We start from the raw sequence: 27,931 nt of genomic DNA, 5'->3' as shown, positions 1-27,931 counted from the left end.
CTCAGCGCTCTCCAAAGTTCAACTCTGACCCCAGAGGGTGGAGCCTCTTACCCTATTGCCTAAAAAACAGTACCACCCAGCTTGGGCTAGTGGAAAGAGCGGGGGGGGGGGGCCTGGAAGTCAGAAGAACTGGAACTGAACTGGAAGCCAGTTCTAATTCTGGTTTTGCCATGAACTTGCTGGGTGACCCTGGGCAAATCGCTTAGTAATAATGATAGTATTTGTTAAGCACTTACTTTGTGCCAAGCACTGTTCTAAGCACTTAACTTTACTGTGTTTCAATTACTTCATCTGTAAAATGGGGATTAAGACTGTGACCCCTCCAACATGGGTCGTGGACTGTGTCTAACCTGATTAGCTTGCATTTACTCCAGTGCTTAGTACAATGCCCAGCACATAATAAGTGCTTAATAAATACTATTTTTAAAAAAGTGATCTAGTGGATAGAGCACAGAGCTGGGAATCAGAAAGACCTGAATTCTAATCCAGACTCTTCCACTTGTCTGCTGTATGACCTTGGGCATAATCCTTAACTTCTTTGTGCATCAGTTTTTGCATCTGTAAAATGGGGGTTAAGCCCTAAGTGGGACAGGGACTGTGTCCACCCTGATTAGCTTATATCTACTCCCATGCTTAGTACAGTGTCTGGCATATAGTAACTCTTTAACAAATATTAAGAAAAAAAAAAACCCTAAAAAGTTCAGGAGATCTAACCTGAATCAGTCTGGTGACCAGGCTATTGAGAATGACTGAGAAATTTAATACTGCCCTAGAGAAGCTGAAGGTCCCTTAAGAAGGCCAGGCTAATTTGATGTGATTTCCCACTTCTCAGTATCAGGAATCCTGGCTCTCCATCTATCTCCAGGGGTCCCTTCGATCCCCAGTGGTTTAGGGAATACTGGCTCGCATGGCCAACTTCACCCCACGTATTTGCTCTGGTGGGAGAACAGACCACCTATTCCCATAGTGTTGAATGAGAGGGAAGAGGACATTCCATAGTCACTGTTGCTAAAGCCATCTCATAGCCACACTGGACTGGATTTTTCCAGTGCAAGCTGTTTTCTGGCCTGAATTAATTGGGTAATTGCCTTAAGACTCCAACTCCTGATTGTGTCCCAAGAAAAAAGGATTTTGAACTAGAAAAGAAGAAATTGAAGGAGTTCTTCCCCAGACAAAATAAGTACTCCAACACGATTCACTTCCAAGGCTCGTAACAAAACTTCCCCTTTAAAATCGGCTCCTCAGAATGACTGTCATCCAGCTTGGGGAGGGGAAGGGATATGAAGCCATACAACCAGCACAGTGTGGCTCTTCTGACAGGAAAATATTTGTAGTTGGAGAGGTTTCCAGGTGAACCCAATCCTGGCTTGATTTTCTTCACGCAAGCAAAGTCCAAATTAGGAATCAGTTTGGGATCGTTATGGGCAGGGAACATCTCTGCTAATTCTGTTGTACTGTACTCTTATAAGCGTTTAGTACAGTGCTCTGCACATAGTAAGTGCTCAATACATGCTATTGATCGATTGATTGATTAGGACCTGCTCTCAGGATCCTCAGAGGCTGGTCTCTAGTCCTCCCCACAACTCCACTCCTCCTTCTCCCTGAAATGTTTGGAAGAGCCACTCACTTTGTCGTAGTTGTCCTCTGCCAGCACTGCTGCTGCTTCTTTTGTCCTCAGCACAGACTCCACAGCTGTAGGACTCTGCCATCTCCTTGTAAACATAGTATTTGTTATATGCTTACTATGTGCCAAGGACTATACTAAACGCTGGGGAGATACAAGATAATCAGGTCAAACACATTCCCTGTCCAGACGAGGCTCATAGTCGAGTAGGAAGTTTTTAATCCCCATTTTACAGATGAGGAAATTAAGTCAATCAATCAATCTATAACATTTATTAAGCACCTGCTGTGTGTATAACGTTGTATTATGCACTTGGAAGACATAAGTGCATAAATGCTTTGGCACAGGGTGGACTGAATAAAGAGTGCAAATCCAAGGCACAGAGAAGTTAATCGACTGAGCCAAAGTCATACAGCAGGCAAGACGCAGAGCTGAGATCAGAATTCAGGTTCTCTGCCTACTGGATCCCACACTCTTTCCATTAGCCTCTGCTGCTTCAGGTGCGATTATCCTCTCCTTCCTAGAAATGTCCATTTTATCCATTTTGCCCTTCATTTTTGTTTCTTGTATTTTTAAATGCTCCTGAGGTCCATAACCTCTTTATCCCTTCTATGAATCTGCCTTCCTCCATCAAGATGGTAAGATCGGGATGGGGGATGAACTGCTTATCTTGTGTTCAGGCTAGCACTTAGCACAGTGCCTGGCACGGAGTAACCAATTCATCACAACCAATTTACCTAACCCCCTGCTAGTCAGGTGAAGGGCGAGCCTGCCCTCTGCTGAGTTGGGGGGGAGATGCTGCTTTTCTTGGACTGTCCATCCTGGATCCAAGAAGCAGCCGCATCAGTGCTCGCTGGTGTGACTTGGATCTGGCCCACTATTGCTCCCTCTTGTAAACTCCCTCCTTCTGCTACCACCCTACCTTTGCCTCACCCACTTTAACTTCCCCATGTCCACCTCCATTCCTGTGTTCCTAGGACGGTCAGGGAGGAACACACCAATTTGTGGTTCACCCCCAAAAACCTTTCCCCTCTAGGTCGGTGCCACATCTGCCACTAATGAAAATATCATTAAAGAGGGGAAGAGGATGACGGCTCTAGACATTTATCCATTATCAAATCCTAACCATGGCCTAAGGGGAAAAGCACAGGTCTGAGGTTGCAGTGACTGGGTTCTAATTCCATCTGTCACTTGCCTGTTGTGTGACCTGTTCCTCAGTTTCTCTGTTCCTCATCTGTAAAATGGGGATTGAATACCTGTTCTCCTTCTCCTCTTGACTCTGAGCCCCATGTGGGACAGGGACTTAAATGGATCTGATTACGTAGTATCTACCCTGGTGCTTAACAAATATTACAATAAGAAGAAGAATGGCCAAGTCTTTACAGGTACTGGGAGAGAAATCATTTGAAGTCTGTCTTTCCCTGAAATAGTAAGATACACGTCTTTCTTCTGTACTTCCCACATGCCTAATACAGTGTACAGTAGTGGGTGTTCAATAAATACTCAGACTAGTTCCAAGGGAGAGAAGAAGAAGGCAGGGTACACTGGGGAGATAATGGCAGGCACGAAAGCTCTAGAATTCAAAGATGAGAAGGACATGAGAAGGGGAAGCAGTGTAGCTTAGTGGATAGAGCATGGGCCTGGGAGTCAGAGGATCTGACTTATCTAATCTCAGCTCTGCTGCCTGAGTGCTGTGTGACTCTGGGCAAGTTATTTAATTTCCCTTTGCCTCAGTTCCTCATCTGTAAAATGGGGATGAAGACTATGAGCTCTATGTGGGAGAGGGACTGTGTCCAACCCATTATTTTATACCTACCTCAGCATTTAGTGCAGTATTTGGCACCTAGAAAGCACTTAACAAATACATTTTTAAAAAAGACACATGGATGAGATGCTGCCAATACCCTCTGCCCCTGCCAATGACTCCTCACTTGAGAGTTGAGAAGGCAGGTTGCATAGGCAGGAGAGAAAGGGATGGATTACATAAGTGCAGGGGAAATGGGCCTTCTCCCCTCTCTTCTTGCCCCCTCCCACTTTCTAAGCTCTTTTCTCTCCTCTTCTTCTTTTTACCCTTCCCCATCTTCCTTCCCCTTCCTCAGTTCTCCCTTGGATGGCGGGGGGGAGGCGGGTGCCACAAACATTGTGTATGCAATGTTACATACACAAGAAACACTGCGGATTCATACCTCCCGTCTCTCTTTATCTCAGCTTCCTCCTTCCACTCCATTCTCTTCACCTTTCCTGATGTGTTAGTGTTTGCTTTTAAAGTCATTGACTCCAAACCACGCTGCTGCCAGGGCATTCTTGCCACGAGTTCCAATCCCAGCAGCAGATCATTTCATCATTAGGGCAAGTACAGTTAAGCAAACCCTGCGTTTACATTGCAGGCCTTGGGGTTGGGTTGTTTAGACAGGCTTGCCTCCCATAACCTGGCTACTGAAAACATTCTCTGGCTGAGTCTATACCACCCAAAATGAAATGAAGAATTCCTAATATCAAGGAAATTTGGACTATGCACACTCTGGATTGCCTAGGCCCTATTTTTCCCCTACATTAACAGAATTTAAGACTTGGAATACCCATATTCATTCAATCATATTTATTGAATGCTTACTGAGGACAAAGCACTGTACTAAATCTTAATCTTTGTTTTGAATCTCCATTTCACTCAATCTGGATACACGCTACCTAAAACGAAGGCTTCAGGCCAAAAAGACTTGGGGTATTTATTTTGAAAACCATTCCAGGGTTGTCTTCCTTTGTATTTTACTAAAAAGTCCTCTTCTGATGATAGCACTCTTTTCAAAATTTTATCTTCAATGAGGTTCTCTAGTCAATGACCTCCAGATTCTTGAAACTTTCCCCACCTGCAGTTTTTCTCCAGTGAAGCCAAAGAAAGCACAATAAAATCTTGAATGAGCAGCCCAGACTGGTGTTTTGAACACCATAGGACCTCAATAAATACTATTATTTAATGGACTGAAGTCTGGTGTTCAAAAGAAAGCCTCCAACTAAGAGAAATGAAAGAGGGAAGTAAGTTTACCATGATGCAGTGCATCCGCTTTTATTAGTAGCACAAAAAAATTCTATTATAATAAGCTCACTGAAGTCCTGAGCATTCAGAACATCATAGGTTTTGACCACAATACCCAAAGACTTGGCTCAAGTGGGCTAAAAATGTGAAGGAGACCACTATCAGTGGCAGTTAACTATCGAGTGTTAACTATGTGCAGAGCACTTCACTTTTCACTTGGGAAAGTACAACAGACTCAGCAGACACATTTCCTGCCCCAGATGAGCTTAAAGTCTAGGCCAGCTGGATATGTATCTCGTAAATTCTTGTTTTATGGCGTTACCCTTCCATTTGAAGATATATGTATACTAAATGTATTTACCTGTAGGTATGGACAGCAGCAGGTGAGGGAATGTTATCTAATGCTTGGGACAGATGGGGAGAGCATCTTGTAGGCTGTTGGGAAGTAAACAAGATTATTGGGAAGACATGAGCACTGAAGTACGGTCAGCTTTGCCTTAGAAAGTGATGATGGGGGTCTGACAGGAGTAGTGCTCCCTTCCACCTGGAGATCCTAGAGAGCTGCCAGATCCTTGAAAATTGGACTGGGATCTCCATTCATTTTTCTAAGAATCTGGTGCCTGGAAGGTGACCCCCTAGGGCTGAACGGGGTCTAAAGCATGAACTCCGGAGCCTTGGAAGAGAGACTTCAGCATGACAAGGAGGAAGTTTTAACCCTCCTTAACTTTCAGGACCATCCTCACAGTGTGGAGTTGACAGTTGGATTCCCTAGCCCCTTGCCTTGAGATTTGGACCACAAATCATCTGTTATACTCAGCCCTGCTTTGGACCAGAGACTTGAGGAGGAGGGACGGTGAAGCAGGGCAGGGGAGGAAGAGCAGTGACAGGAGATTGTGGGGGCCAGGAGAAAGAAGGAAAAAGAAACAGTTGGATTCCCAACCTCCCCTGGTAAGTTTACAGAGGGAAGCGGGAAATACCTGAGCCGCCCAAGTTGAGGGGGAGATGGTGTGTATCATCATCTCTAGTTGGAAGGATCCAAAAGAAGGAAAAAAAAAAAGCTCGGAGTCAGAGCCAAAGCCAGATACACAATAGACTCGTTAGATGGAGATGAAAAATCACTGCAGCAGCAACCGCTGCTACGGGAAGGGAAAGATCAGTCACAGGCGGGAGACAAGTCTCTGGCTTTGCTCACGTCGATTTTTTTTTCTGTTCTTTTTGGTGGGGGCGAGGGAGGGGTGTGTGCGTTTAATGCATGTGCGGCAGCCCCAGGGGTAGGTCTGGCCAGTAAAGCTGGCCATGGCCGTTGGTAAAATGCAATCCCCGTCTCCGTGGCTTCGCTCCGTGGGGCTTTGGGGGCTGGACAGCTGAGGCTCTGACCCGTCCTTCCCCTCCCCCGTCTCGCCCCTCCTTCTTCCCCAGCCCCCAGCAGGGACTCACCGACCCAGCCGACTTTAAAGGGAGGGGAAGCGGGATAGGGGATGCAGAAGCCAGTGGAGCTCGGGAGCATCTTTTAAGGCACTTTCTCCCCGCCCCATCGCGGGGGCTGCAAGGAGGGGTCTCTTTCCCCTTCCCCCAGGCCTTCTCGGGGCATTTTCCACCTGGATCAAAGCGCTCTTGGGTTTCCTTTGATTGTCTGGGGGTGGTTGGGTTTGGTTTTTTTTTTTCCCCCTTTGCTCCCCCTTGGATTTCTTCTGGCTAGGAGGAGAGAGTCTCTACTGGGTGGGCTACCGGCTCGGTGGCCGGGAGACCCCGGGGGAGAGGCAGCCCAGCCCCGGGGCGACCCCCGCCCCCAAACTTTTGCAGCTGACCGCCGCCCCAGAATGTAAAGGGGAAGGCTCCGAAGGACCCCCTCCTGGCCGTCCCCACGGTGAGGAGGGAGACCCCGGCCCGGGAGGAGGGATGGTTGGCAAGGGGGGTTGGGGGTCGAGAAGTTGGGCGTGGGGCTTCATCTCGTCTGGGCATCCCCACGGGCGCTCGGGACGGCCCGTGGACAGGGGCGCAACGGGGAGGCGACTGTGGGTGTCACTGGGTGTGCATGGCTAGGGGGCTATGGGGGGGGGGTGTAGCCTGGGTATGTGAGTGTGTGTACGTGGGTGTGTATAGGGGTGTGTGTGTGTGTGTGTGTGTGTGTGTGTATGCGCGCCTTGCTGTCAGGACCGGTCGGATGGAGATTTGTGTCCTGGGTTTGCACAGTGAGTGTGTATGGGGTGGGGGGGTGGAGGTCCCGGGGTGTGGGGGTTTGTACACTGTGAACGGGGCAGGGGGGTCCTGGGTTATATGGGTTTGGGGTCCTGGGTTATATGGGTTTGCACAGAGAGTGTGTACGGGGTGGCGGGGAGCGGGGGGGAAGGGGGTCCTGGGTTGTATGGGTCTGCACAGTGAGTGAGAAGGGGGTTGGGGGAGGGGATCCTGGGTTGTGGGGTTTTGCACAGTGAGTGTGGACCGGGGGGGTGGTGGTTCCTGGGCTGTGTGGGTTTGCACAGGGAGTGTGTAAGGGGTGGGGGGAGTCCTGGGTTGTGGGGTTTGTACACTGAGTGTGAACGGGTTTGGGGGGCTCCTGGGTTGTGTGGGTTTGCCCACTGAGTGTGGAAGGGGTAGGGGAGTCCTGGGTTGTGGGGGTCTGTAGAGTGAGTGTGAACGGGGCGGGGGGAGAGGGGAGAGAGCAGGTCTGTGCGTGCCGGGGAGTGTGCAAGGGGGTCGGGGAGCCCGTGTAAGTGTGCGGGGAGGTGCGTGGCTGGGGAGGGGATTTTTGCGTGCTCGCCCTGGGTTGGCAGGGTGCCCTGGCCCTGGGGGGGGGGGGGGGAAGGGCGGGAGGGGCGGGCCTGTGTGCCCTCCCTAGGTGTGGAGGGGCTAGGAGGGGGGCAAGGGGGGGAGCAGCCTAACGTGGGCGCCGTGTCCCGGCAGCTGGGCAGCTGGGCAGCTGGGCCCCGGCCGGGAGGAGAGGAGAGGAGAGGAGCAGGGATGCGGATCCGGGACTGGCTGCTGCGCCCACGCCGCTGCTGGCCCTCTCTGTTGCTGCACTGGGCGCTCCACCCGCTCTGGGGCTCCATCCAGGTGAGGACACGGCTCCCCCCACCCGGGACCATCCTGTCTGGCCAGGAGAGGGAGGGCGCCACCCCATTCCCACGCTCCCCCGCCTTGTCCCCGTCTCTCCCTCTCCATCCTTCTCAGAAGCGGCGAGGCTTAGTAATGGTGACATTCCTTAAGCACTTACTACGTGCCGAGCACTCTTCTAAGCGCTGGGGTCATCAGGTGGGTCCCACGCGGGGCTCACGGTCTTCATCCCCATTTTACAGAGGAGGTCACTGAGGCACAGAGAAGTGATTGGGCCAAAGTCACACAGTTGCTAAGAGGGGATGATTATAATGGCATCCGTTAAGGGCTTACTGCGTGCGAAGCACCGTTCTAAGCGCTGGAGGGGATACAAGGTGACAGGGTTGTCCCACGTGGGGCTCACAGTTTTAATTCCCATTTTACAAATGAGGTGACTGAGGCACAGAGAAGTTAAGTGACTTACCCAAAGTCACACAGCTGACAAGTGGAGGACCCGTATTAGAACCGTATTAGTCCCTAGCCCGTGCTCTTTCCACTGAGCCACGCTAAGGAGCCGGGATTAGAACCCACAACCTCTGACTCCCAAGCCCGGGCCCTTTCCACTAGGTCGTGCCGGGTTTAGTGGCAAGACTGTGAGCCCGTGGTTGGGTGGGGTTTGTCTATCTCTTGACGAATTGTACTTTCCGAGCGCTTAGCACAGTGCTCTGTACACAGTTAGTGCTCTATAAATCAGATGGAATGAAAGACACGGGCTTGGAAGTCGGAAGGACCCGGGTTCTAATCCCACCTCCGCCCCTTATCGGCTGTGTGACCTTAGGCAAGCCGCTTCACTTCTCTGGGCCTCAGGGACCTCACCTGGAAAATGAACTAAGAGTGGGAGCCCCGCGTGGGACAACCCGATGACCTTGTCTCTACCTCGGTGCTTAGAATAGTGCTTGGCACATAGTAAGCGCTGAACAAATACCATCATTATCATTCTCTAGACGGTAAACTCTCTGTGGGCAGGGAAAGTCCCTACTAACTCTGTCATACTCTCCCAAGCACTAGGTACAGTGCTTCGCACGCAGTTAAATGCTCAATGGAAACCACTGGCTAATACCAGAGATGATCATCCCACCTCGGGATGCAGGAGGGATAAAGTAAGGGGGGGGGGGGAGAAATCTGAGCGCCTATGTTGAGCTATGAAGTAGTTATTCTTTTATCTTTTTTTTTCAAAAAAGGGAAGCCAGACTTTTCAGGGGTGGCTGAAGTGCTGGACTGAGCACCAGGTGTGCAGCCTCAGTCTTAGAGTCACCTTGGCACTAATGACCAAGCTTTGGGATCAAGCGTGGGCATAGGAAAACTTAGAGAAATGTAAAATGCTCTTTTCAATGGATATTTGACTCTTGGCAAGGCTTATGGTAATTGTGTTTCAAGATGTCCTTTCCTTTATATTGTAGAGAACTATAGAGACCTTTCTGTGTGAGCAGATTAGAAATCCTGTGTATTCATAGGTCTGCCCTGCTTGAATAAATATGCATTCTTGATTTCAAGCCATCTGTCTTTAAAAAAAGAATGGTGTCTGAGAATTTTGTACAGAAAACTTGTCCTAGCTACCTCTCAACTCACCTGCAGAGAATTTAAGTGACCTACCTAGGTGAGACTGTTTTTGCACATACACCCAGCTCTGCCAAAACAGATTCAGGAGACTGCTAATGTGTTGGCATTGACAGGGTTGGGGGCAAAATAACTGGGGAAGTAGATATGGTAACTATACAAATCTAATTTTATTAAAGATCCACATCATGCTATAATTCTGCCTCGAGTAATAATGGAGCCAAAGCTGAGTCAGCAATGTCCATTCCAATGCTGATGATAACGTGGCGTGGGCCTGCCTGAAAGGCAGAATGACCAGTGACTAACAGCTGGAATTAAAATAAGAAATAATGGTTGCTGCGACTGGTAACCAGAGCCACAATGAACATCCCCTTTTTATGAACCCTCCTCCTTGTCCTTAATGCCTTCTTTTTGGAATGGATAACTTTATGAGACTCTGTCTCTTGTGGGGCAGTATCTGGATTCATCAGAATAAGGGCTGAACCTGTGATGGGATTGTGTTAATTCTTGCTTGGCACATTTCTTCAAGCTTTATTTCTTTTCCTTTATTATAATCTTGTTTGATGATCATTGTCTCTATTGCTGAACTGTACTTTCCAAGTGCTTAGTACAGTGCTCAGCACTCAGTAAGCGCTCAAATAAGATTGAATGAATGAATTTCTGAGTAAATAAATTCTCTAGGGGCTTGAAATTGAGAGGGCAAACCTAAAATCAATAGGGGCAATTGCAAATAAATGTATATGAATATTAGCTATGCTGTTACTTGGTCAGTCTAGTGTCCCATCCTTTCTCCAAAAGTGAGAATCCGACACCTGAGGAGCATGTCATGAAGCCACCTAGTACTAATCCTGCTCTGACACAAACTTGCCCAGCCAATGAAGGCTGAATATCTCAGTTTCCCCACTGTTTGGATCTCTCTGTGTTATAAATCCAAGGAGGTCTCCGTCACCTTGACCAGAGATGAATTTTGGTTCCTGGAGATGGGAGATGTAGAGCCTGTTGGTTTATCTAGGGTCCAAAGACCCAGGAGTCAAGTGAAATATAAGTGATTTTAATAGAAATTTTTGAGATTTCTCACTCTTTGCAATCAAGAAGGGATGATGACCTTATAAATTAATAGGATTGAAGACGGGGCAGCACATCAAATTACAATATTTCCAGATTAGTCATCAATTAAGGTGCAAGAATCAGTCTGGTTTATGGATCCTCTCATAAAACGTTAGCGGTAATATTATGCATGATGTACCTCAGGCAAACTGTTAGCAATCCCCAAAGCTCCCGGGGCTACTTTGGAAGAGTCAATACAGTGCTGTGGATGGATAAGCCTAAAAAAGAACAAGGTCAGAGAGCAGTCTTTGCCGTGGAAACTCCATATGTGGCTGATTTATCATATTTTTTTAAAAAATCAGCCATATTGAACCAAAAGTTGAGTTCTGCTACCCAGGCACCTTATTGTCCAACTATAGGGTGATAGATAAATAAATTGAAAATTTGATAATGAAAGAAGGCAGCATGTTCTTCTAGAGCAGACTTGGCAGAGTACCACAGCCAATCACTGTTAAAACTAAAGGTCTTTAGAAGAGCATTATTTTCCAGTCTTTTAAAAAGAGCACAGGCATGGGAGTCAGCGGCCTGGGTTCCAATCATAGTACTGCCACTTCCCTGTTGTGTGACCTTGGACAAGTTCCTCATCTTCTCTGTGCCTGTGTCCTCATTTGTAAAATGAGGGATGAATATTTTCTCTCCCCCTCATACTCATTAGACTTTGAGTCACAGATGGGATAGAGATTATGTCTGATCTGATTATATTGTATCTCTTTTGGAGCTAGACAGACACCTCAATTAACATTAGAACTATCCTATATATCTTGTTCCTTCTTCATGCTATATCTCCCAAATAAACCCAAGGGCTTGGGTGGGCTGAGGGACAGGACAGATGGTGGTACTATATACTCTACGTAGGGTGAGTTGAAGTGTGCTGATGGAAAGGATGGCATATAACCCTCTCTCCTGAGAGCTGAAGGATCATTCTGGTCTTCATCTCCCCTCTAGACTGTAAGCTCGTTATGGGTAGGGAACATGTCTGCTAATTCTGCTGTATCGTACTTTCCCAAATGCTTAGTACAGTGCTCTGTGTGTAATAAGCATTAATACATACAATTGATTGAATCCTATAGGACTTCCCTGATTCACCCCTCATTTCCCCACCGTATTCCCCCTCCCCTCTTCCCTTGGTTGTATACCCCTTAAGCACTTTGATATTCCCCTTATAGCATTTATGTACATACCCGTTTACTCTGCTGTTTTCCCTGTCTCTCCCCTATCTTAATAGCTGCCTCCCCCTCTAGACTGTAAGCTCCTTGTGGGCTGGGATCATATTTACTGACTCTGTTGTACTCTTCCAAGTGCTAAGTGCTCAGCACATTGTAAGCACTCGATATGCACCACCAATTGAGCAAGGAGGACAGGCATTAAAAGTGTGTAGGTGCCCCAAATAATTTCAAATGGGGCCCTGAGTTAAAGAGGTGGGAAACAGAGGTAAAAGAGGGGACCCTATGGCATGGAGCACTCAGCAGTGACAGTTCCTTGTGGGAAAGGAGCTGCTTTGGAGTAAAATCAGCATTGCAAGCAGCAGCGGGCCTTGAAAACAGCAGCAAACCAAAGGGAATGCAACTCTCTCTTCGACAACACAAGTGCTGTTTTGGACTCAGAAGGCAGAGAATGTGCAAAAATCTGTTCTGGGCAGCGTTTGGGAAGGTTCTTAAGGTGCTAATGAGACATCACGTTGGCTACTTTTACTAGCTTTCCAGTAAAGGTCAGCATGAATCCAAGATCAAGCTCTTTTGACGTGGAAGAGATAAATGTAGACAATCTTAGGAAATGAAGGTTCCAGACTCACAACCATTCCATGTTGAAAAGCCATTAAAGCCACTCTGCAGCCTAAAGAAACAGGTCTTTCCAGGATAGGCTGGGGGATCACTGCTGTCAATATGAAGTTGTCTAATACACAGCATTATGCACGTTGTAGGAGCTCCCTGAACATTTTCGATGAGGATATCTAAAGCTCGAAAGTGGATCCCCTGATGGGGAGTGGAATTGAAGCTAAATGCGTGGCAAAGAAAGTCCAATCTGAGAGGGATCTTTCACTCAGGAAAAAAAAAAAAGCTCAAGGGAACATGATCATGAATTATTAAACACTCTCAGCAATGTCCCACCCTTCCTTCAAAGCCCTCCTAGAAAGCTGCCTTCTCCAGGAGGTATTTACTGACTAATCCCATCCCCTGCCCCCCACTACCAATTTTCTTGGTTATGCCAACCTGCCAGCTCCCTAGGGAGCTATGCATTTCTCTTTTTGTTTATGTATTCACAGTTATTTGCATGTAGTCTTTCAGTAGTCTTTCAGTGCATTTGCATGTGTGCATATGTGTATGTATATACATATCTTTATAAATAGATATCTGCCGATTACCACTGAATTGTAAGCTATGCTTATGAGGGCAAAGGTAGTCCAGTGACCAGTTCTGGAGGTATTGTACTGCTCCAAGTGCTTAGTGCAGTGCTCTTCACACAGTAAGCATTCAATAAATACAATTGAATGAATGAAGCGGGAAGAGGGTCCAGGCTCACTTTAGGAACATGGGCAGCTTTTGCCCATGAGGAGGGAGAGCACTTTGGGGATAGCGATGTGCACAGGTTGAGCCTCCCTGAAATGGAACATGTCCATCTTGTAGTTATTCCACAGGTCCAATCCATGTGGCAGACCTGTGCAGAATTCTCTTCAGATGCACAATTAATTATAATGACAAGCGGACTCCAGATAATGATCCTTCTTGCCATTCAGGAGGTGATAATGCCTTATGGGGTAAGGAGGAGTTCCAGGTGGTGCTACTAAGCTGTCTTCATGTCAAACTGATATTTACCATTTCAAGGGAAGGTAGCAGTAGAGGTTTTTATGAATGAGGTCAGAAGTTTTAGGTCAGTCAGTCAATCATATTCATTGAGTGCTTACTATGTACAGAGCACTGTACCAACTGTTTGGAAGAGTTCAATATAACAATAGACACATTCCCTGCCCACAATGAGCTTACGGTCTAGAGGAGGAGACAGACATTAATATAAATAAATTACAGATATGTAAGTGCTGAGAGCTTTAGGGCTTTTCTTTGGTTGCTACATGTAATTCTATCTTGAAATTTAGCCTCAATTTTCCTTTAATTTCTGTCATACCTCTCCCTTGGTTTTCCCACAGAAATAATTTATATCCTTCCTGGCTTTTCCCTTCAAGTTACTGTCTAGCCAAAGGAGACAGATTTGCCACTTCAGGGCCTGTCTCACAATTAAGCCTATGAACAGAAATATGCCCCATTTCTCTAAACTTACAAACCCTCAGTGGAGAGCCTTGATTGAGGAGAAGAGAAGGTGCAATTAGCCACCCAGCAAGTATTTTTAGGATACCCCCAACAGCTTTCTGAACCATATCAGAAGGGATCCTGGGAATTAAGGTGACAGTATCTAACATCTGGGAAAAAAAAATGAGAAGAGAGTCAAGCAGTTCAGAGTTGATCTTGTTAGCAAAATGATTGAAGAAAATGTCCATAGGATTTCTCAGAGCATGCTATTACCAGCACAAGATAAGATTGTCTTTCAGAATTTGAAAGGCAGTCAATACTTTAACAACAGAAAGACAGTAAAGTACAAGGCTTTTGGCCCCAGTTGAAATTAGGTTAAGAGTTGTAAATCAATCCAGTATCCCTCATACCATCCCTGAAACCCTGAACACAAATCTTTTTTTTTTTTTTGACTTGAAACGAGAGATTGAATTCTAAGGCTTTCTAATACTTTTTCCTCTTGCTTTAGAGATAGAAAAAAACGGACAGAGTTCTACTCTATAACAATGGGGAGCAACTAATGGCATGGGGTTTCATAACTAAGAGCGGGGTCTATAATGTGAGAATCTCTTTAGTTTGGGGAGAGAACTGATGCTTTGTGTGTTTCTATTCGCAGATAATATATGCCCATTTGTGTGTGCCTTTACAGATCACTCATGGGGAACTCCAGAAATCATGTTCCAAGGCAGTAGTGGAAAAAGTTACCGATAGCTGCCAGCAAATCTGCCAGTGTAGACCTCCTCCTCCATTACCTCCGCCTCCCCCTCCACCTCCACCTCCCAGGCTGCTCGCGTTGCCACGTGAGTAAAAACTTGTTTAGCTCTTTAGATTTGTGGGGGGGTTTTCCCAGATGGGTGGATGAAAAATGAAAGAATGAGAGGGGTCAAAATTTATGTGTACCTGTGGAAAAGGACAAGGGAAAGAAAGGTGAAATTTTAATGGTGGAACATTCTGCAAAACACTTTTCAACCCCACATTAGGTTTCTAGAAAATGAAGCAGCATGTTTCCTCATCTGCAAACTGGGGGAAAGTTAAATTCTACTGAATGAATGACTCTCTGAAAAGAATCTTCAGAAGCCTAGACAGTGAGAGGGTGTAACTTCTCTGGACCTAGTTCATAATTCTTTTTTTTTCATATTTATTTCCTGTTCACACATGTTTCTAGTTCATATTTAAGACTCCTCCAAGTTAGACCACTGACTGGAAAAATGCATGTGAAACACATTTCTTAAAATTCCCTAACCTATTTGTCTTTGCCCGGAGAGACCTGAGTTGAGTTATATTGAGAAGTAATGTGTTTTAGTGGAAAGAGCGTGAGATAGAGAGTGAGAAGACCTGTTTCCTTTTACTGAGTCTGCCACTTGCCTACTCTGAGACCGTATACAAAATCACTTAACTGCCCTATGCCTAAGTTTCCTCATCTGTAAAATGGACATGAAAGCCCTGTTTTCACTCAGTGTGTGAGCAGGGACTATGGGCAATCTGATTTCCTTGTATTTACCCCAGCGCTTGACTCATAGAAAACACTTAATAAGCACCATCATTTGTTTTATGTCTGTGATTGGTAAGGCTAGCGAGAAATCTGTGGCCCTGCTAAGTTTTCCAAGTGAAATCTTCAATCTTCCTTTCAAATGTCCTTGTTAATATTTGGTGCTGCCTAATCAAATGCCTCTTCAGTTGAATTCTTCCACACATACCTAAAATAACCTCAAATGAAGGACATATTTCCTGGCAAGAGGCTTTTTGCTCCTTTAATAAAGGTAAGAAATATTCAGAAGAAACTTTGCATCATCATTTCCATATATTAGTCCCTCATGAGAATTGATCGGCGCTGATCAACTGCCACTCCTTAAATAAAATCTCATTCAAGCTTTTGAGTTACAATACCTTCAGAGAAAGTTGGTCTTTGTATGTTGTCCTTCCACAATTCCTTGACGAATAAATCTGTGTTATTACCTGGGAGCACCAAGAATGGGCTTATGGCTCCATCAGTGGCCCTAGCCTATGGCAGAGGTGGAAAGCAAGGCAATCAATCAATGGTTATTGATTGATGATTTACTGGGTGTGGCACACTAGGCTAAGTGCTTGGGAAAATACATTACCACAGAGCTGCTAGACACATCTCTTGACTACAAGGAGCTTACAGTCTAGAGGGGACAAATAGCTCAAGGGTGCATATTCACCTAAGGTCTGACTCCCCCATTTCCTTCCTCATAAAGCTTCTATAGGTTAGCAGAGTAGAGAGGATTCTGAATTATTCTCACAGATAAAAAAGAGCAGCCTACATCGACCTTCTACCTTCCTTAATACCTTTGTGGTATTAACCATTTACTATGTGCCAAGCACTGTGAGTACTGGGGTAGATACAAGATAGCCAGATCCCGCATGGGGCTCACAGTCTAAGTAGGAGGGAGCACAGGCATTGAATCCCCATTTTGCAGATGAGGGAACTGAGGCAGAAAAGTTACATGAATTGCCCAAGATCACACTGCAGGTAAGAGGCGAAGCATGGTTTGGAATCCAGATCCTCTGACTCACAGGACTGTGCTCTTTCCAATAGGCCCCACTGCTTCATGATTGGCTTTCTACTACAAATATTTGTGGAGGGATTGACAGACAATGGCAAAAACTCGTGAGGTTTCAACTGGAACAGTGTATTTGTACACCTAGGATGTGTTCCTTCAGCAATAGTGTTTCTGCAAAAGTTTGCACCAAAGAGCATTCAAAAAGAAAAAGGGAGAATATTCCTGAGGGATATTTGCCCTCAAATGAGCGTTTCTTTACACCAGCCCAGAAGTTTCCACAAGGGAGGATTTTGCTGCCAATCCCCATTGTCAAGATCTGTTTTAACTAATCCTGTCATCCACTAAAAAGTGTCTGAAACCAGCATCTAATTAGGAAAAAGTTTACCATCAGAGATGTGGCCTGAGCTGGACATAAATAGCAACCAGATAAGTGTTTGGTTAGAGGGATGGAATAATTTCTTGTTAGTAAGGGTATGTTCTCAGCCTGGAAGTCTCCAACATCTCATGGACAAGTAACTCGATCAAGCCCACTGTGGACCCCTCATCCATGTATTTATCCAAACCCTTTGGGAACTTATAGTTTCTGCCTGCAAAAATTCCTGGGGTCATGAATTCCATCTGCCTCCTGTCCGCTGTGTGAATAAGATTTTTCCTTTTTTTTTTTTTTTGGTTTAGAACCAGAGAAGTAGTGTGGTGTAGTGGAAAGAGCATGGACCTGGGAGGGAGGGGCCCCGGATTCTAATTCCAGCTCTGCCACTTGTGTGCTATGTGACCTTGGGCAAATCACTTAAATTCTCAGGGACACAGTTACCTCATTTGTAAAATGGGTATTAAAACTGTGAGTCCTGTTAGGGACAGGGACTGTGTCTGAACTTTTTATCTTGTAGTTACCCCAGTACTTGGTACAGTGCCTGGCACAGAGTAAGCACTTAACAGATACCATTTAAAATAAAAATCTGCCACTTTAATGTTTCAGTGGGTGTCCCCCTGACTTGGGTTGTGGGATTTGGGGAACAACAGCCCCAGGTTCCCCTCACTTCAGCTCCATGATTTTTTTTTGCTGTTGGGTGGAGTGTGCCATCATAAAGGACAGACAAACCTCAGTCCAGGCTCTGAAGCTTCACGGCTGAAAACCTGTGTGAAGAAATTGAATCTAGTGCTAGTGACGTGGGTAGCACCACTTAGCCACTCTTGCCCCTTTCGGCCATGTTCCCTCTGTCGGGGGAGGAGTGCAACAAGTGAGTGGGTCGGCAGGGGAGCCATCTACACCAAGTGCTAGCAAGAATTTAGGGACATCTATGTGTAATTGCAGAGATGATAATAATAATTGTGGTATTTCTTAAGTGCTCACTATATGCCAGGCACTGCACTAAGTGCGGAGGTAGATACAAACAAATTGGGGTGGACACAGTCCCTGTCCCATTTGGGGCTCACGGTTTCAATCCCTATTTTACAGAAGAGGTTACTGAGGCACAGAGAAGCTAAATGACTTACCCAAGGCCACATGACAGATAAACGGCAGAGTTGGGACTAGAACCTGTGACGTGTGGCTCCCAGTCGTGTGCTCTGCACTATGCCATGCTGCTTCGCTGATGTTGCCTGGTTTTCTTACCTACACTTGATCACTGAGTAATGGATTATGAACTTCATCACTGAGAACACATCTTTCTATACCTGGAACTTGCACGTTTATTAGAGAAATCAAACCATATAACCGCTAAGAATTCTCCTTTCCTGCATGACCTATTTCACAAGTGTTGCAGCAAAGCAGAAAATCTGGCTGGAGGAAATAGCTATAGTTGCTGACCACATACAAGTTGACTGATCAGTTGAATCAATTTACTCTCCAGAATAAGTTAAGGATTTGACTTTCCAGGACATAGCAGATAGAGAACAGGCCTGGAAGTCAGAAGGTCATGGGTTCTAAGTCTGACTCCGCCACTTGTCTGTGTGACCTTGGGCAACACAGACTTCTTCACAACTTCACTTCTTTGTGCCTCAGTTGCCTCATCTATAAAATGGGGGTTGAGACTGTGAGTCCCACAGAGGACAAGGACTTTGTCCAACCCTTTTTGCTTATATCCATCCCAGCGCTTAGTACAGTGCCTGGCACATAGTAAGCACTTAAGAAATACCATAATTCTTATTACTTGGTATTCACTCCATTCCTAGTCCCATGTATATGCCTGTAATTTGTTTCTATTTACATCTATCTTCCCCATCCAGACTGTAAGCTCATTGTAGACAGGGAATATGTACTCCAACCTTATTGTTTTGTACTCTCCAAGAATTTAGTACAATGCTTTGCACACAGTAAGGGCTCAAAAATAACACCGATTGATTAAGCCTGTCATGAAGCCTGTCAGTGAATCATAAAAGCATCTTGTAAAATGGTGTAAAGGAAAATGCTAAATTTGAAATGTGAGAGGACAAGCTCCACAGTGTATGTGTGAATATGCATCTAACAGTGTTCTGAATGGAAGCGTTTACCCTCTCTAGTTTGTAAGCCTGTTGTGGGCAGGGAATGTGTCTGCTTATTGTTATATTGTACTCTACCAAGTGCACAGTACAGTGCTTTGCATACAGTAAGTGCTCAATATATACGTTTTAATGAATGAATACCAATACTAGTACTACTAATAATAATGGCACTTGTTAAGTGCTTATGCTGTGCCAAGCACTGTAGTAAACATTTGGGTAGATACAAGATAATTAAGTTGGTTATCAGTCCCTGGCCCACATGGAACTCACAGTCTAAGAAAAATGCATTTATGACCAGTGACCAGTCATACCAATGCAGGCCATAGCACCCTAAGTCAGCAGCCAGTTGCCTTTAGTAGCCACTGTGCTCTTCGATGCCAACATTAGCCAACTATTTTTGGGGTTTCTGCTGGGCCTGCCCACGGCACGAGTTGCAATAAGAGGTTCTTTTTTATGGTATTTGCTAAGCACTTACTATGTGCCAGACACGGTACTAAGCACCAGGGTCAGTACAAGCTAATCAGGTTGGACACAGTCCATGTCCTATATGGGCTCTCAGTCTTAATCCCCATTTTACAGATGAGGGAACTGAGATACAGAGAAGTGAAGTGACTTGCCCAAGGTCACACAGCAGACAAGTGGGATCAGAACCCAGGTCCTTCTGATTCCCAGACCCAGGCTCTAGCCACTAGGCCAAGCTGAGAAACCTTTACTGCTGGTGGCAAAGCCTCAGCAGGCCATCCTCTATTTGACTTTGTAAACTGATCTGGAATGCAGCCTTACAATTCTCCAAACCCATAGTTACCTTTTAGGAGACAAGCTGTATCCATCCCTGTACAGAATGTGTACTCAGTCCTTTGGCTAGTTGGCCCCACTAGCCTGATCATCGCTAAAACAGCACCATCAGTCCACCCATTTCCTTTGCTCTGGGCCCCTTGGCTAGGTATTATGGCCATAGGGACTCTCTTCAATTAATCATATTTATTGACCGCTTATTGTGTACGGAGAACTGTATTAACTGCTTAGGAGAGTATAATACAACAGACTTGGCAAACACACTCCCTGCCCACTACAAGCTCACAGTCAAGGTGGGAGACAGATATTAACATAAATTATGGATATGTATGTTAAGTGCTGTAGAACTGAGGGAGGGGTCAATAAAGGGAGCAAATTAAGGAGACACAAAAGGGAACTGAAAAAGAAGAAATGAGGGCTTAGCTGAGGAAGACTTCTTGGAGGAGATATTCTTTCAATAAGGTTTTGAAGGTGGGGAAAGTAATTATCTTTCAGATATGATGAGGGAGGGTGTTCCAGGCCAAAGGTAGGATGCGGGTGAGAGGTCAGTGGCGAGATAGATGAGATGGAGGTTCAGTATGTAGGTTGGCGTAAGTCGAGCTAAATGTGCAGGCTGAGTTGTAGTAGGAGACCAGCGATTTAGGAGGGGACAAGGTGATAAGTCCTAAGTATATTGTTCTGTGACAAGTGCATGCTCAATAAATACAACTGAGTGAGAGGGAACAATTAATGGCAAAAGGCATAGCAACTGGCCGATAAGAGTAGAATGGTAACCACCTTTACCTGCATATTGCCTGAGTGGGTTGGCTCTAAAGGTCTTATGCAACCACACCCTCATGCCTGGGTAGGAGGTCCCTGTCAGAATTCTCATCTTTGAATTTCATTCAATCATTCAGCTGTATTTACTGAGCGCTTACTGTGTGCAGAGCACTGTATTAAGAGCTTGGGAAGTACAATTCAGCAACAAATAGAGGCAATCCCTGCCCACAACGGGCTCACAGTCTAGACAATGCAGGATGGGAGAGAGAGAGAGAGAACAAGCACCCTGAAAATGAATCCCTGTTTTCCCCGGGCTCTGATTCTCTTAAACCAGTAAATTCCTTATGACTGCTAATGCTGAACCCATGGGCTTGGAATAACTGTCTCCTGTGAGTGAGGAATGACAGAGTTTGAATCAAATCTGTGAAAGAAAAAGACTACTGCACTCGCTGTCCAGCCTTCTGACTGGGAACGTTTAATCCATCAATCATATTTATTCATTCAATAGTATTTACTGAGCGCTTACTATGTGCAGAGCACTGTACTAAGCGCCTGGAATGTACAAATCGGCAACAAATAGAGACAGTCCCTGCCCACTGATGGGCTTACAGTCTAATCGGTCTAATTTATTGAGCACTTACTGTGTGTAGAGCACTATCCTAAGTGCTTGAGAGAGTTCAACACAATAGAACTGACACATTCCCTGCCCACAGCCAGCTTACTGTCTAGAGGGGGCAGTTTAGATGGGGCACCTTGAATTTCCCTGTTAATAATAATAAAAAGAAATGTGCCAGACACTGTACTAAGCGCTGGGATGGATACAAGCATATCGGGTTGAACACAGTCCCAGTTCCACATGGGGCTCGCAGTCTTGATCCCCATTTTACAGATAAGGTAACTGAGGCTCAGAGAAGTCAAGAGGCTTGCCCAAGGTCGCACAGCAGACAAGTGGCAGAGCCAGGATTAGAACACATGACCTTCTGACTCCCAGGCTTGTGCTCTACCCACTATGTCAAGCTGCTTCTCAGTTCTGTTAGGATCAGTTTTCAATGGAAGGGCTAAAGAGTAATTCTTAGGGCGCCCCAACTTAAGGGAAGCAATACGTTCAAAGACCTTTTTTTAATGGGATTTGTTTAGCTTTTATTATGTGTCAAACACTGTTCTAAGCCCTGGCATAGATACAAATAAATTTGGTTGGACATAGTCCCTGTCTCATATGGGGCTCATGGTCTAGGTAGGAGGGAGAACAAGAGAACTGAGGCACAGGGGGTGAAGTAACTTGCCCAAGGTCACAGAACAAGCAATTGGTAGAGCTGGGTTAAGAACCCAGATTCTCTGATTCCAGGCCCATGCTCTTTCCAAGAAGCCATGCTGCTTAGTAACCATAGTGCAATGCATTATTAAAAACAAATAATGTGCCTTACAGTTTTAGGTTTTCAACAAGCCCGAACTAAAGCTGTTGACTGGGATGACTTCAAACTCATCCTGAATGTCTTCGTTTTTAGAGTTTGCCCTCTCCAATGAATTTGAGGTTGTTACAGAGTTTGGAGAGAGAGAGGGAGAGAGAGAAAGAGAGAGAGAGAGTGTGCGTGTGTGTATTGAGGCACAGTAGGGGGCAAGGTCCAATTTCATTTAATTTTAGAGAGAGATTGTTATCGTTTGTCAGCATTAAAACCCCAGAGTTCTACTCCTATGCCCTGTGACAGTTTTGAGGAATCTGAATCAGGAGTTAAACATAAGTCAGGCATCATGCTTCCTCTGATATTTTCTATGCTGGCTAAATATTGGATCTGGGTATATTTGGTCTAAACGTCCAGAAAGAGGAGCACTCTGTCACTGAATTTCTGCTGCCCAAACTACACATTTTCCATCTTAAGTCATGAACGTTGAAGGGCCAGAGTGGCTTTTCCAAGAAGCCCCAAACAAAGACATTTACAAGTTCTTTATATTTACAAGAAGTCTATACCCCGAGGCAGAATTTACATCTGGATTCTCAAAGCTTTTTGGTCAGTGCTTCTTCAGAGGGGTCACAGATGGTCAGGCCTGAATATCAAGATTGTAAATATTCTTTCCTCGAAATTTAGAAACCCCCTAGTGATTTTTGTAATTGGTGTGGCATACTGAGACTAAGTATCAAGGGGTTGAAATTGTTGGTTTGGAAATTGAATTCATTTTACAGCTGTAGTTTCAGACCTCAACTATCTTTTAACAGATACGATGGTGTGAGTTTCAAAGAAGGGGTTTTGGGCATTTGAAGCGATTAGGATCTGCATAGACATTTCACTTTTAAAACCCAAGGTAATGTGCTACTGTGGGGCTCTGCTTAGTATTTCTTGTACTGTAATTACATCTCAGAGGGTGGAAACCTCTGGTTAGTTGTCAGACACTGAGAGTTCATTTTCTTGTAGAAGTCCTGTTTTGACAGTTCCTTGCAACTGTTTTAATGACAGCCAGATTATAGGAACCAATCTTAAACTGCAACTCTGCTTGAACTCAGCACCTAAAGAACCAGGTGTAATAATAATTCTGGTATTTGATAAGCACTTACTATGTATTTAAGCACTGCATTTATTGTATTAAAGCACTGGGATGGATACAAGCAAATTGGGTTGTCAGTCAATTGCATTGACTGAGTGCTTATTGTGTGCACAGCACCATACTAAATGCTTGGTAGAGTACAATATAACACTAAACAGACAAATTCCCTGCTGACAACAAGCTTACAGTCTAGAGGTTGGACACAGTCCCTGTCTCACATGGGGCTCACAATCTTAATCCCCATTTTACATATGAGGTAAATGAGACAGAGAGAAGTGAAGTGACTTGCCCAAGGTTACACAGCAGACAAGTGGCAGAGCCGGGATTATAACCCTGAGACTTCTGACTCCCAGACCCATGATCTATCCTCGAGGCCACACTGCTTCTCTAAAATGAATTTAGCAGAGGAGAGTGTTGTTGTTACTATTATCATTAATCATCATATTTAATGAGCGCTGTGTGCAAAGCAGTATACTAAGCGCTTGGGAGAGTACAATATAACATCAAACACATTCCCTGCCCACAACAAGATCACAGCCTAGAGGGTGTTGCTTTCTGCGTGTTGACTCCCCTTTCCCTTTCTTGGCTAGGGAGCATTTTATTATTATGGTATTTGTTAATCACTTACTATGTGCCATTCCAGCCTTTCCTTCCCTCAACCTACTGAACAAAATGTCCCTAATGAGAGATTGCTTGAGACTTGACCTGATTTAATCTCGGAGTCAAAAGCATTAAGCAGCAGCCTCTGATTTCAGTGAGGTTTTGATCAAGTGCTTTATTAAGTGACACACTATTACTTTAATTAAAAAGAGGGAAAAGTGATTTATATGCTTTAAAAAAATCTGGTGCATTAGAGATTAAAATCTATCATATCCATTGCATCTATTGTCCAGGGCCCTTTGAGCCTAGAGTGCTTTATTGCTGCCATTAAATATTATGATTACCATGATGATACCTGCTTCTTTCATGCTCCTAATCCTTATTAATCTGTCAGATTTTAACCTTCCCATTATTTGAATCCTGAGTCATTGTAATACTTCAGTATTTTATGAAACATAGCAAACCCTCTTCAATGAGGTTTAAATTAATTTGGCAGGGTTTGCCCTGTTTCTTAAATATGATATACAAGGATGGTTGTTGGAGGAAGCTGGGTATATTTGGTGGTGAAAAGTAGTAATTTGGGCGTCTTCTTTGGGCTAGATTCAAGGAGTGGCTGGGAGATGTTGGGAGAAATGAAATGTCATTCCCACTTGGCATTAGAGAAACCTGAGATTCTTCAATCAGTCAAGTCCTGGGTGAAGTTCCTGATGCCTTAGAATGTGTTTTATGGATCTGAGAGAAGTTGAGATTCAATGAGGAGGAATAGAGTCTAGCTCCCCCTGCAATTGAGTATCGTCTAGGAGCTGTGGAACATAGGTGCTACTGCTTTGCTTTGGGATGGGACTTCATATCAATCTATCAGTTGTATTTATTGAACTTTTACTGTGTGCACAACACCATATTAAGCACTTGGGAGAGTACAGTGTAACAGAGCTGGTAGGCACGTTTCCTATCCACAATGAGTTTATCCAACCATCTACCATTTTCCCTACCATCAAAACCTTCCTAAAATCATATTTCCTCCAAAAGCCTTCCCAGACTAAACCCCTTTTATTTCCCCCATCTTCTCTTCCTTCTGCATCAACTCCACTTGCTATGTACCCCTTTAAGCACTTTGATACTCACCTCAGTCCCACAGTATTTATGTAGATGTTCTTGTACTCTACCATTTCTCTTACCATAATCTATTTTAATGCCTATATCCATGTAGACTGTAAAGCTCCCTATAAGCAGAAATCACACCTTCCAGCTCTGTTGCACTCTCCCAAGTGCTTAGCACAGTGCTCTACACTTAGTAAGTGCTCAATAAATGCCTTCATTATTGAACAACAGAGGTGTTGATTCTTGCTAACCTCAGATCACCCTTAAGGCACCTACGTTTTCTTGCCTTCCACATTCTTATAGGCACATGGTCTAGTTTTTCTGATTTTTTTTCTTCTACTACTCTTTTGTGGAGGCCTTCATTGTGTAGGACTCTCTACTTGAATGCGGCTGAGGTAGAGCGAAGCCAGAGTGAAAGAGAAAGAAACTGTGAGTTTTGAGAGTGGGAGACCTATCTTTCTTTGTTTTAAAGAAATTATAGTAAAAATTTTGTTCTAGTTTGGTGCCTTCCCTCTGCATCATTCTTTGGGAAAATTGGATTTATGCTGCTGCTTAAGTTGGCTTCTCTTTCTCAGTGTAGTTTGCAACTGGAAACTCTATTTGGTTGAATTTCCTGCATGATCATTGTGTTTGGCCTATTAAGGCAAGTTAAAACCTACTGGTATCCTCTATGCTGTAATTTTGCTGTTAAAGGAGAAAAGTAGTTTTAGCCAGAAAAATTTAGGTTTCTATTTCCCTTGAGATTTTCCTTCTGGTCTCCCTGATTATCTGGGGAATCTTTGTATACAGGCAGAATGACAGTGTTTAATTCCAAACACTGTAGCGAGAGTCTGATTCACGTTGATTTTCCAATTCAGGACAACTGAGCATAGGGCCCTTATACAATCACTAATAAGGTCTATCTTGAAGACAGGGGCTGTGAATTGTTAGTTCTATGTGCTCATTCAGCTGCCAAATGCAAAACCTATGATCTGCCTTCTCAGTGGCTTCACCATGAGAATCACCAGGATTAATATTTTTTTCTAAGTATATCTGTGTTTGGGAAAATCCAAGGTTACCAAGAAGAATTTGTATGACTCTTCGTAGGCAATATCACTCCTTCCCACTGCCAAGCTACCCTCTCCCTGCCTCCCCTAAAATATGCTCTCTGCCCCTTCCATCCACTTCACTCCTAATAATCCTATCTAACCGAAGCCAGGTAATTCAGGCAGAGCCTGAGCTGAGGAAGCAAAGCAGAGCTGGAGCAGGTTAGATGAGAAGTTTGCTGCTGCTGTTCCTGACTCCCCAGAATGAATCAGTAATATTTATTAAATGCCTGCATGCAGAGAACTATACTAAACACGTAGGACAGTACAAGATAATAATAATAATGATAATGTTGGTATTTAAGTGCTTACTATGTGCCGAGCACTGTTCTAAGCATTGGGGTAGATACAGGGTAATCACGTTGTCCCACATGAGGCTTACAGTCTTAATCTCCATTTTACAGATGAGGTAACTGAGACACCGAGAAGTTAAGTGACTTGTCCAAAGTCACACAGCTGACAGGTGGCAGAGCCAGGGTTAGAACCCATGACCTCTGACTCCTAAGCCCGTGCTCTTTCCACTGACCCACGCTGCTTCTCTATGTTTAGTAGATATGATTCCTGCCCTAAAGGAGCTTACAATCTAGGGGGGAAGACAGACACTAAAATAAATGACAGGGAGGAGGGAACAATAAAGTACAAATGAATGTCCTGAGTGCTCAGGGGTCGCAGAAATACTGAAGTGACAGTTTGGGATGTATAAAGTGGAGAGATGAGAGATTAATCGGTGAAGACTTCCTAGAGGAGATGTGGCTTCAGAAGGGCTTTGAAGATGGGGAGATTGGTGGTCTGACAGATGGAAGAAGGGAGAGAATGACAGACAGAAGTGAGGGCATGAGCAATAATTCATGCTTCCTGGCTGTGGAACCATCTTTTATGGTTCTTCCGGAGGAGAAATGGGCAGCTGGGAGTGGCGGCACTTGCTGTGATTAGTGTTAGTACTGTATGCTTCTTGCTTGGCTTCCTGGAGTTGTCATGATGCTTAGCAAGCAGCAGTGCAGCAGCACAAGATAGTGATACTGCCTCTGCTGCCACACTGTCATGATCTTGCCACTACAATACTCTGAAAGACCCTCAAGGGTTTGTCTATACCTGTCTGAAAACCTCCACACTAGGCAGTTCCTCAAACCTAGGCTAAGAGTGTGTAGCTTTGCATTAAGGAAAATTTGTCCTGTACTGTAACCTTGAATGACACCACATGCTTATTCTACTATGGTTTCAGATCCTAGTTATACAGAAGCATACATTTGGAAGAATGCATCTTAATTCTCCCATCAAGTTACTTGCAAAAGACAAAGTGAAAACAACAGTTTTAGGAGAATTAATTCATGCAAATGAAGTTACAGTAAATAATTCTAAGTCAAACAGTGTTCCTTTATTTGTTCTTCAAGCTTTTCCAATTCACCATTGTCCCTTCACCACTCTATCCAGTTCCTGGTAGTAGTAATAGTATTTAGTGTAGAGCACTGTGTTCAGAACATTGTACTAAGCACTGGGAAAGAATACATGGGTGGGAATTAGACTCAGTCCCTGTTACTCACTGGGGGCTGATCTGCTTCTCAATATTTCTTCATTCTAGCTCTCCCATAAAATGTTAAACCCCAGAGCAAATTCCAATTGCAAACCTAGTTGGAAGAAGAGAAGGATGAGGGTAAGATTCAATAAAGGGCATTTGAAATATGAAGACTTTTGTATGAGGAGAATGCTGATCCATTGTTCTACATCCCACAGAAAAACATACATGACGAATTGGATTTGATTTAAAGGGGAGGTGTCAGCTGGACATAATAGAGATCTAATAGAGTGAGTAAATGCTGAAATAGGCTCCCAAGGGAGATTGTGAAATTGCTAACCCTGCAGAGCTTGTAAGCACTTAACAAGTGCTACCACAATTATTATTCAGAAAAAGTTAGAGGACTACCTGTCTTGGATAGTTTAGTCATTTACTGGTCAGTTGGCAGGAGACTGGACCTGATGACCTCTCAACATCCCTTCCACCTCTGGGATTCTGGAATTTGGTCACTTAAATTAAAAACAAGGTAACACACCCATTTTCCATCAGAGCTATGTTGTGGCTAGCAAAGGATCCGGCACGGACAATTAAAGACAGATACACGATGCTGTTTGTTTGCAAACAAGGATGGTGGTGGGTGGATTTTTAAGTGTCACTCAATGGTAACCTGGAGAGAGTGGAATTATTTTCTCTAAGCATCATAAAATCACTGGTAATATGACTCTTAAACTTGAAAATCTTTATGTATAGGTGACTCAGGAGAAATCTTGACTAGATATACTTGTCCCTGACTGAAATCCAGCTTCTGCTGTTTTAAATCCTCATCATGGATTCTTGA

The 27,931-nt window shown here is 44.6% G+C and overlaps 1 protein-coding gene across 1 annotated transcript in view; it reads left to right on the top strand.

The window, feature by feature from the left end:
* The first annotated feature begins 6,131 nt into the window (after nt 1-6,131).
* The window catches only part of PRIMA1 (proline rich membrane anchor 1), a 73,439-nt gene continuing 51,639 nt past the window's right edge, over nt 6,132-27,931 (top strand). Inside the window, exons 1-3 of the mRNA XM_029053999.2 lie at nt 6,132-6,525; nt 7,563-7,712; nt 14,346-14,496. Of these exons, the coding sequence (XP_028909832.1) occupies nt 7,620-7,712; nt 14,346-14,496 (244 nt within the window). The 5' untranslated portion in view covers nt 6,132-6,525; nt 7,563-7,619. The remainder of the gene's footprint in view (nt 6,526-7,562; nt 7,713-14,345; nt 14,497-27,931) is intronic.

Source organism: Ornithorhynchus anatinus, chromosome 1 (assembly GCF_004115215.2).
Source record: "Ornithorhynchus anatinus isolate Pmale09 chromosome 1, mOrnAna1.pri.v4, whole genome shotgun sequence".
NCBI classification, from domain to species: Eukaryota; Metazoa; Chordata; class Mammalia; order Monotremata; family Ornithorhynchidae; genus Ornithorhynchus; species Ornithorhynchus anatinus.
The sequence above is the reverse complement of the archived record's forward strand: the minus strand, read 5'-3'. Positions and strand labels throughout refer to the sequence as shown.